This window comes from Symsagittifera roscoffensis, chromosome 1 (assembly GCF_963678635.1).
Source record: "Symsagittifera roscoffensis chromosome 1, txSymRosc1.1, whole genome shotgun sequence".
NCBI classification, from domain to species: domain Eukaryota; kingdom Metazoa; phylum Xenacoelomorpha; order Acoela; family Convolutidae; genus Symsagittifera; species Symsagittifera roscoffensis.
In genome coordinates, this window is record NC_087062.1 from 13,618,249 (window position 1) to 13,627,573 (window position 9,325).

At 39.8% G+C, this 9,325-nt stretch overlaps 3 protein-coding genes across 3 annotated transcripts; all 3 read left to right on the plus strand.

Moving 5' to 3' along the window:
* Positions 1-1,587: 1,587 nt before the first annotated feature.
* LOC134854769 (presenilin-1-like) lies at positions 1,588-3,137 on the plus strand. Its single transcript, XM_063871128.1, has one exon. The coding sequence runs from the start codon at positions 1,728-1,730 to the stop codon at positions 3,048-3,050; it is 1,323 nt and encodes a 440-aa protein (XP_063727198.1). The 5' UTR covers positions 1,588-1,727; the 3' UTR covers positions 3,051-3,137.
* A 99-nt stretch (positions 3,138-3,236) lies between these two features.
* Positions 3,237-5,927, plus strand: LOC134857196 (nuclear cap-binding protein subunit 3-like). Its single transcript, XM_063873607.1, has one exon. It carries the CDS (start codon positions 3,238-3,240, stop codon positions 5,809-5,811), a length of 2,574 nt encoding a protein of 857 aa, XP_063729677.1. The 5' UTR covers position 3,237; the 3' UTR covers positions 5,812-5,927.
* Positions 5,928-6,011: 84 nt separating this feature from the next.
* Positions 6,012-8,548, plus strand: LOC134857434 (uncharacterized). The gene is made up of 2 exons (XM_063873734.1): positions 6,012-7,452; positions 7,723-8,548. Exons 1-2 carry the CDS (start codon positions 6,026-6,028, stop codon positions 8,432-8,434), a joined length of 2,139 nt encoding a protein of 712 aa, XP_063729804.1. The 5' UTR covers positions 6,012-6,025; the 3' UTR covers positions 8,435-8,548.
* The last annotated feature ends 777 nt before the right edge of the window (positions 8,549-9,325 follow it).

The window sequence follows — 9,325 nt, forward strand, 5'->3', positions numbered from 1 at the left end:
GAATTTAAATTTGTACTCACATAGTAGCACGCTCAAGAACCAGGAAGTAAATAAGTCGGTAAACAACTCAAGAATCAACAAAGTAACTAAAATGAGTTTAATGTCAGTCAGTTTTAACAACAAGAACAAGTTTTTACTCTAGACTGCAAGTTCTCGTGAACCATTGGGACACTCTAGCTGTCCACCTTTCCACCGAAGGATCACTCTGGTCCAGTCAATAATAGTATTCCAATCGTGATAATCCAACTCGTGGGAATGCTCTCGTCTCTGTTTCAGATGGGACAGCTCTACTCTAGGTTATTATTGCTTTCGAAATTGCGAATAGCAATTTCCCACCGATTTTTCTAGCAACTTTCCCGCGATTGTTACTCAATTGTTCTGAAATTGTTCTGATCTCTTTTTCTGATTTTCAGTTCTCGCGAGAAAATCGTGCATGACAGGTTCCATTCGAAATTTTGAAAAATTAAATTTCACTCCAAAATCAAGTGTTTTTTGCTTCTCTCAAGGTCAAACTTCCAAATATGACCGACTGGCACAGTTTAATTCCTGGAAGTTGTCTAGGATGCTTTGTTCGTACTCGCATTTTGATGAGAGTGATTTCCAATTTGTACACGAGAAGTTGATATCTCCAACAATGACAAGATTTTGTATGCCTTGCTTGCGTTGTGTTGCTTTTATTAAGTTCAGCAATTAGTTAAGTTGATCTAGTGACCATCGGTATGGGCTAAACAAAGGGGCACAAAATATACAGCAGACAAGTATTGGTACAGATATCTTGAGTTGAACCATTACGCAGTCTTGCATGCCTGTATCAATGCGGTTATGTGGTATGTTGGCGTTGATGCCAATTAGAACTCCTCCGTGTTTCGATAGACCGCCTTTTGAAGTTCTTTCAGATCGATAGAGTTCAAATTGAGGCAAGAATATGGAGTTGTCTGTTACGTCGTTGGTTAACCATGTTTCGGTTAGGCAAAGTAGTTGGTATTGACAGCTTGTGTTTATCGCATTTGCGAAGTTTTAAGCTGTCAAACGTGTTGAATTGAAGCGCTGCGTAGACTTTATAACTGTTCTGAGTCTGCTAAAAGATTGGTCTAATAAAAAACCGGTCTGCTAAAATCCCTAGCACCTAAAATTCTAATGACAGCTTTGTCTTAAGTTAGAGTTTTTGAACCCGAAAAGAATGAACCTAAGCTAAAATCAAGGAGTGATACTAACAAGTAAATTAATTAGATCAACTTTTTTGTTGGAATACTCAATAAGTCAGATTCGTCTTGAATGAGATAGTACAGATTGGGCTTGTTTGCGAATATGCCGCGAAGAATTACAGGCTTGTCTGCGATTGTGCCGCGACGAGTTACCGTCCCTTGCGTCTAATACTTTCACCAATAGCAAATAAGTTTACTGATCTTCCTCAACAAATTCCGTTCTGGTAGTGTCGGTTTTCATATTTTTATAGCCTATTCAAGCTTATAGGAGTCAATTGTGGTAAATATAAATTGTGGCCGTGATTCGATTTCACAGAAATTTGTTAAAGTGTCAGGAAAATCTGCCCTGCAGCATATGCATCTTATCATATAGGTGCTCTAATGACGCTTTTGATCATTCAGAGGGATGTTAAATTGCTCCTTTTTACTGTACTGTTGGCTTTTGTGGTTGGAACATTCTGTGCCACTTGCACAGCAATTGGGTATCTTTTTTTACCTTGAAATTGATAAATTTCTAGTGTTATGACATCAGTAATTGGTGGGTCTTCTACTGGACCCCTGATTCCACCTTTGGCTCAAGGAGAACCCGATGCGGACGAAGTTGATGGTACAGAGGAACGTCGTCATCGACAAGCATCAGAAGATGAAGCACAAGATGTTAAGTATGGCGCGAAACACATCGTGTTGGTGATTGTGCCAGTTACTGTCTGTATGATAATTGTATGTTTTTCTATCACACAACTCGATTTCTACCAGAAAACAGACTCATCGATACAACCCACTTTATATTACACTCCACTTCGAGAAAGTAACCAGGGTGGATGGGGAAACCTTGGGATCGCTGTTCTGAACTCCTTGATATTTGTGAGCATCGTTCTTGTGATGACAACAGTCTTGGTTTTACTCTACAAATATCGTTGCTATCGAGTTATCCATGGCTGGCTTATAGTGTCATCGTTTTTCCTTTTGTTCTATTTCTCCTTTGTTTATATGATAAGCTTAGCTAAGTGGATGAATATTGCGCTAGATTTTATCACTACGTTCTTCTTCCTGCTCAATTTTGGAGTTCTCGGGATGCTGGCGATTCACTGGAAGGGTCCGCTTGTTTTGCAGCAAATGTATCTTATCATTGTAGGCGCTCTAATGGCGCTTCTCTTGATCCGATATATTCCCGACTGGACGACCTGGGTACTTCTAGGAGTCTTGGCTCTCTATGACTTGGCCGCCGTTTTGTTGCCAGTTGGCCCACTACGAGTCCTAGTGCAACTAGCACAAGAAAGAGACGAGCCAATATTCCCGGCATTGATATACTCATCGGCTATGGTGACTATGGCCGATAGCGAAGGTCGAGTTGCTAATGATGATGCAAAGCTATCTAAATTGGACAACAGTTGTACTGATAGAGCTGAAAGAGGTAGTTTGAGGGCACGCCACAGAGGGAGATTGAGCGACGACTCAATGCCAAGCGAAACCGCGCGCGAAGCGGTGGGAAGTCTCGGTGGAAATAATGCCACGAGTAATAACCGGACTTCGCACAACACAACTGATTCGGATCTGGAACTGGAAGACGAGGAGCGAGGCGTCAAGCTAGGACTCGGCGATTTCATCTTCTACAGCATACTGATCGGCAAAGCGGCCTCTAGCGGAGACTATACTGTAGTTTTTGCAGTGTACATTGCCATCATTTTTGGACTTATATCAACGGTTGTGCTTCTCGCATTCATGCGTCGCGCTTTGCCTGCGCTGCCCATTTCGATATTTTTCGGTTTATCGTTCTATTTCAGTACCATGTTTATAGTCAGTCCCTATGTTGAGCGATTGTCTTACGATCAGCTATTCCTGTAAATTTTATAACGATGTTCTTTTATAAGCTTCCGTAAATAAATTGTAGTTTGATTGATATTCAAAAATTAATTAAAAATTCTATGTTAATTTTCTCACCCGAGATCAAATGAATCCAAGTCAATTAAGTTGTGACGTCAAAAATGGATAAATATGGATAGTTTAGTTAATGTGGCTTTTTTCAGGTGAAATGGTTATTCAGGAAAAAGCTGCCAAGCTTAAAATTACTGTGGATAACACACTGCCACTTCATCCATTAGAAGAGGCAAATGAGAAGAAGGGAGACGAAGATGAAGAAGAAAATGACGGTTTAGATGACGTTGTGTTTTTGGATCTCTTAAACTGCAGCGCTACTTCGGGTGTGCCTTTTCAAGACAGACTTAGAGACGAAGTTGAAATAACTCGTCCTTTCAAAAAAAGAAAGCGATATCAGAATCCATATTACTATGTGAAGAATGAGGAACAAAATCAGAAAGTAAACGAAGAGGATACAGGAGAAAAAGAAAAGTTGCAACAACTTTTGGCCGAGGAACAAGACTTATCTGCCGCTGAAAAATTAAAGCGAAAGCAGAATAGAGCGAAAACATTCGGCCATGTTTGGGGAGAAATTATTGCACCCGAATGCGACTTGATCCAAAGATATCAACTCAAAACAGGCGACGAAAAGAAATCAAAAGTAAGAACAACCGCAATTTATGTCCAGGGGGTTACAGATTTTTCCACAGAGCAGGTTTTTGAGTATTTCAAGCCCTACCCACCCGAAAGTTTAGAATGGATCGACGATGACTCATGTAATATCGTTTACGACTCTGACAAAGAATGCTCGTCATGTTTTCTGCAGTATTTATTCCCGACAATGCCAGAGTACTACAAAGTGCCTATAAAGCTCCCGATAGATAAAAAGATCGAAGCTTCCGATAGCTCGAAAGAAAACAACGACGAAGATAGTGTAGAAGATGGAGAGGTCGAGGAAGACGAAGCGACCCTGGATAAAGTTCCAGAAGAACCGGACCCTACAATGTCCAAAAAGTGTTTCAAACTGGGAAATGATATCGTGTATGTAAAGGCACCTCCGCGTGAGAACTTAGACAGTAGTCGTGTACTGACTTCAATATGGAGATATGGACCGGTTCAAGTTGTCAATGATCAGATCGTTGTGATGAAATGCCGGTATGCTGTTGAAATGGACCGGAAAGAAATGTACGCCATGCTGAAAAGCAAGTATTATCAAGAAAAAGGAAACCCCCACTTTGGCAACATGGTTGGAGTTATTTCGAATTCGTTCAAAGAACGATATCTGCAAAAGCGTGGAATTCTAAAGAATTCGAACCCAAGTGTGTGGATAAAAAACCCGGTCCAAGGATCCGTTTTTAATAGACTCGGCAATAAAGGGAGTTTTAATGATCCAGATACGCCGTTTGAAGACTTGCGCGTCAAAGACGTACGTGATTTGTTGCGGCGTAGAACTGCGGCTCCGATAGCTGAGAGTCGAATGCTAGAACGGAAAATGGAGTTCTCCGAGTCAGAGGATGATGAAGAATCGGAAGTTTCTGAAGTGAGTAAGTCAGAAAGTGAAGAGGAAAATCCGATGACTTCGAAGTCGCAGAAAAAGATGAAAATGTATGCAGATGAATTGGCACAAAAAGTGAAAAGACACAGCACAAAGAAGGTACTGAAACGTGGGGTCATAGAACCTGCCTCATTGAAGCAGACCCCGATACTTAAAGTTGAGATGGTCAATGAATACGCTGAACGGAATTTAAGGAGACTTGAAGCAAAGAAAAGGGCAAAAGAAGTTGGAGATGAAATAAGCATTAGAAACAGACCGGGTGGGTTTGTGGACACGAGAGAACTGTTCAAAAAGGATATTGAAGAGGCAGAGAAGGAAGTAGAACTGACGCCGGATGAGGGTCCAAGTAGGAAACAAAAACGCTTAGAAGATCCGCCGGAAAGGAAAAGGTCCGATTCCATAGAAAAAGGTGATAATGTTCAAAGTCCTACGAAAATCCGCGACAAGGAAAAGAAGCAAAGCGAATCAACTTCACCAAAGAAACAGCCCACTGAGAAACCAATCGAAGATGATAAACTAAATACAAAACTGCGAAAACCAGTCACAGAAAAAGAACCGGTTGTCAAACCTAAGAGCGCTGACATTTCGCGAAAAGGTACCGAAAAGAAGAAACGTTCTAGAAGCCGAAGTCCAGTTAGGCGAACTGACGCAGATCGGTCTCGACGGAAGCCTGATGATAAGGTAAAAACAGTTAAAAATGATGATCGAGAGCGCCAATCAAAGGCCGAGACGAAGACTTCCGGAGCTGAAAAGCGCAAAACAGAAAATGCTTCCAGGAGTGATAAGATTTCAAACGGAAGATCTCGGGAAGAAAAACGAGGTAAAGAAGTTGATATCAGAAAACCAAAAGTCGAAAAGTCTCGCGAAGGTAGAGAAAAAGTTAGAGAATCGAGACGCGAAGATAAGAAGAAAGAAGATCAAATACGTGCAGAAAGAAAGAAACGTGAAAGAGAACTAGAACAGAAATTGAGAAAAGCAAAAGAAAAAACTCAGAAAAGTGTGGCTCCTGGAAAAGCAGTCAAAAAAAGGGTTCCAGAAAAACGAAGACAGAAAGGGAGATCTAGAAGTAGCTCTAGCTCCTCGGATTCCTCGACGACCTCAAGTAGCTCCTCAGGAGGATCCAGCTCATCGTCGTCAGGGTCATCTGGCTCATCTTCCGGATCATCTTCCAGCTCCAGTTCAGATTCAGATTAAACTAAGAAAGTACATTTAATATAATTCAGTGATTTTTGCAAACTACTAATGAGGTTTTCCCCAAGTTGTCTTTGTTGTACATATAAATCATTATAATTAGATTTTCTGAGTTTTCATTTTGATGGCCTAGTTAAAGGTGTTAAGAAATGCGCGATAATTTTTAAGCTCGACACTGTTTGCTCAACCAACAAGAAAGATTTTTCAGATTTGAAGAATGATCCGAGAGTTTGTCGTGGACGCTCTTTCGTTCATGTTTGTCGAAGGAGTCTTCAAACAACTTCTGAAATCAGCTGAAAATGAAAATTCGACCTTCAAGAAAGATCTGTGGCTGAAAGAGTTTTATGTCTTGTCTATCATTACCTTTTTGTATCTTTGTTTTGACCACACCCCTTATTTTTTGTTTTTGATGACCGCTGCTACTTATTTGTTTACTCAATACAGTCGATCATTGGATGAAATATCGTGTGATAACTGCTTGGCTTACGCAAATGAATGTTCCTGCAAGATTCCAGGAAATATATCGTTTCGCTCGCCTTTGGCTACAATCCCTCCGAACAATAGAGGCAGATTGAGCTCTATTCCAAATCGAATGAGATTCGAAGCCGGCAACGTCGCTACACCGCCTAGAAGTTTAAACGCTGATAATTTGGTTGGTAAAATGACACCTTTTGACGCTTTCAAAGGTAATTTAAGGGCCAATGGTATGGCAACTTCGACGCCTAGACCAAGATCAAGCCCAAACTTGATGAACTCTCCGACTAAAAACCAGATCGCTTGGCAGACAAAAATAGTCCGGCTGGTAACTGTTATTCACTATTTTGTAGAAAAATTGTTGAAGTTGATCTCCAGGAACTGTTTGAGACTCCGAGAATTTATTGAAAAACAATGGAAACCGCCGATTGTTGAAGCACACGTTTCAATGAAAACACAGACCTCAATCAGTGCAATAAAATCAGCCTTGCTCCTCACCATTTCAGCAATTAAAGGCAGCGAATACTTGGAAAAACCCCTGGATAACAATAACGTGGATTTTTCTAGCGAGAAAAACTCAAAGATGCGCATCATTTTGAAGTTTGTATTTGCGAAAGTTTGTTATGTGTTCAAAATCAGCGATAACGACGGAGTCTCAAACATGCGCGAAGTCATGAAAACGGTTTTCAGCAGTTCGAATTTTTCCAAGGAATCGAACCTTTCGTACCTAGTTGACAACTTTGGTGACAGTTTTGACGTCAACGATGAGATAGTTGACATAAAGCTGAAAGTCTCGTTTGAATCGCTTTTGAAACAGTTTTTGGGCAAAGTTGACGAAAGTACGAGAAAAAGGAGCGCAAACGAGGAAACGAAATCGCTTGAGTTGAGGCTTCAAATGAAATCTGTTGCAAAGCAGTGTCAAGAAGACTTAGAAAATTGTGATGGAATCTTTGGAGGCAATTACTACTTCTTATTGGGCAAACTGTCCATGGCGCATTGGATTTTACAGCAAGCTAAACAGGGCGCATCCTCACTAGTTTCGACCAGTTTTGAGGGTCAACTAGCCGAAACAATGTTTTGCTCCTCTTGCGACAGCTTTGCGTATAATTTCAAAAAGTTCTCAATTTTGGATTTGGATATTTTGGTGGCACCTTCTAATCAAGCTAGAAAGTAAGAAATTATTTTGTGTAATTTTTTTGTCTTTGTCAATTATTATTTTTCATAAATGTTCAAAGTAGTCGTTGTTGTGACTAAACACACGAAACTTGTGAAATGAATATCAGTTTCATCTTTTCTGGTGGAAATGGAAAAGATCAAAATTGACCTGGTTTTTGACAATTAAGCTGCTTTTTGACAATTAAGCCGGATGTATAAAGTTATTTTCTTGCTATTTGAGTTCAAGGAATGTTTTCCTAGCTACAATAATTGAATCTGGTTTAGAATTACTACAATAGAAGACTGTCTTCAGTTCTTGGTGAGCAAAAAACGAGTGAAGAAGTCTAGGAGCTTCCAATGCGTGTGTTATGATGAATTCATTCAACAGCACTGTCCAGTTTCGTCTGGAGCACAACATCAAGCAGCTTCTGACCAATATTTCTCGCTGGCGCCACGACAGGTCTCATTCGCAGACGAAAACGAAGTGTATTCGGGTAGTGGCGACGCTCTTACAGCAAATAAAGCTAAAGAACCCTCACCGAAGATTCTTTCGTCGTTCACACACTACTCAAGGATGCATTTCGCACAGTTGCCCCAGTACTTGATACTTAATCTAAACCGTTTCGCGCCCGATGAGAAGACTGGAAAAATAGTGAAGACAATCAACCAGTTGATGGTCAACAAAAGTGGCCTGGATTTGTATCCCATGACAACCGCGAGGCAAAGCAAAGAGGAATACCCGGGCATAGACGTAGTTCCAGAAGAGTTCAAGTACTCACTTAGTTTCATCATAGCTCATAGTGGGTATACCTTTGATGACGGCGAGTACATTTCGTACATGAAGGTGTCGAATTCAATGGACACCCAGAGCAGTCGAGAGCCACTTTGGCTGAAAATAACATCGACAGATGTACAGAAAATAAGTATAGCTGCAGAGGTCAATTCTAAGTTTGTGCGTGAAAATGCTGTTGTTGTTGTGTATGAGAAACTGATTTAGCAATGTTTGGTGTCTGTTAATAGTTCTTCTAAATTAATTGCCATGTGACGTAATCCAAAATATTCTATAGTTTGGGAAAGGATTGTTTGGCTTAGTTAAAGACATTTAAAGCTGTTTTTACACTTGCAGGCTGCTAGAATCAGGTGATAGTTTCCAGTTATTTTTCTCCCTTTGAACCGTATCAATCTATCGTAGAAACATTTGAAGTGGAAAAAATTTTTCATCGTTGAAATGAGAATTAAATGGAGTGTGAATAGGCAAAACTGCAAACCAGTTTTTCTTGACATTTCGTCATTCTCAAATTATTGTTTCGACCCTTGGAAATGGGGAGGAACTTTGTATTCGGGTGTGTTTCAGTTTTTTTCTTTTTGTTTTCAACGCAAAATCAGGTACCACAAATAGTCATCGGACTGGGTTGAGTGACATATCCTATTGAAGCCCTGTTAGTTGTTATTCGAACAACATTAAAAAAACTTTAAAGAAAATTTCAGTGTCGAGATGAACCGGTGTGAAATTTTTGATTTTTGGTCTAATTAGTAAGGTAGTTAGTAATTGCAGAGCTTATTTAAGCTTAATTTAAGCCGCGAAAACTTAGTTTTACTCAAGTAAAGGTAGTTTTTGCAGTTTTTTTTGTGCGATTTTGGGAATCAAAAACTTGAAAATTGAAAAAATTGCCGCAAAAAATGTTGAAAACGTTTGAATTTTTTTTCTAGTCATTATTCTTCAAAAACTGTTTTTCAATTGACCTTTTTTACTATGACTCTCAAATATGCCTAAGTTCTATTATTTCGTTCAGATTTTTTTAGCACAACATGCAGAAAAAAAAACGAGACCAATTTGAGAAAACATTTTTGTATTTTATAAGACTGGTGGGAACATTCTGTGCTACTT

Bases quoted from the DNA above. Each gene is read 5' to 3' on its own strand.
- LOC134854769 (XM_063871128.1), top strand. From the start codon at position 1,728: ATGACATCAGTAATTGGTGGGTCTTCTACTGGACCCCTGATTCCACCT.
- LOC134857196 (XM_063873607.1), top strand. From the start codon at position 3,238: ATGGTTATTCAGGAAAAAGCTGCCAAGCTTAAAATTACTGTGGATAAC.
- LOC134857434 (XM_063873734.1), top strand. From the start codon at position 6,026: ATGATCCGAGAGTTTGTCGTGGACGCTCTTTCGTTCATGTTTGTCGAA. The intron at 7,453-7,722 runs GTAAGAAATTAT...AATCTGGTTTAG, and splicing joins CCTTCTAATCAAGCTAGAAA to AATTACTACAATAGAAGACT.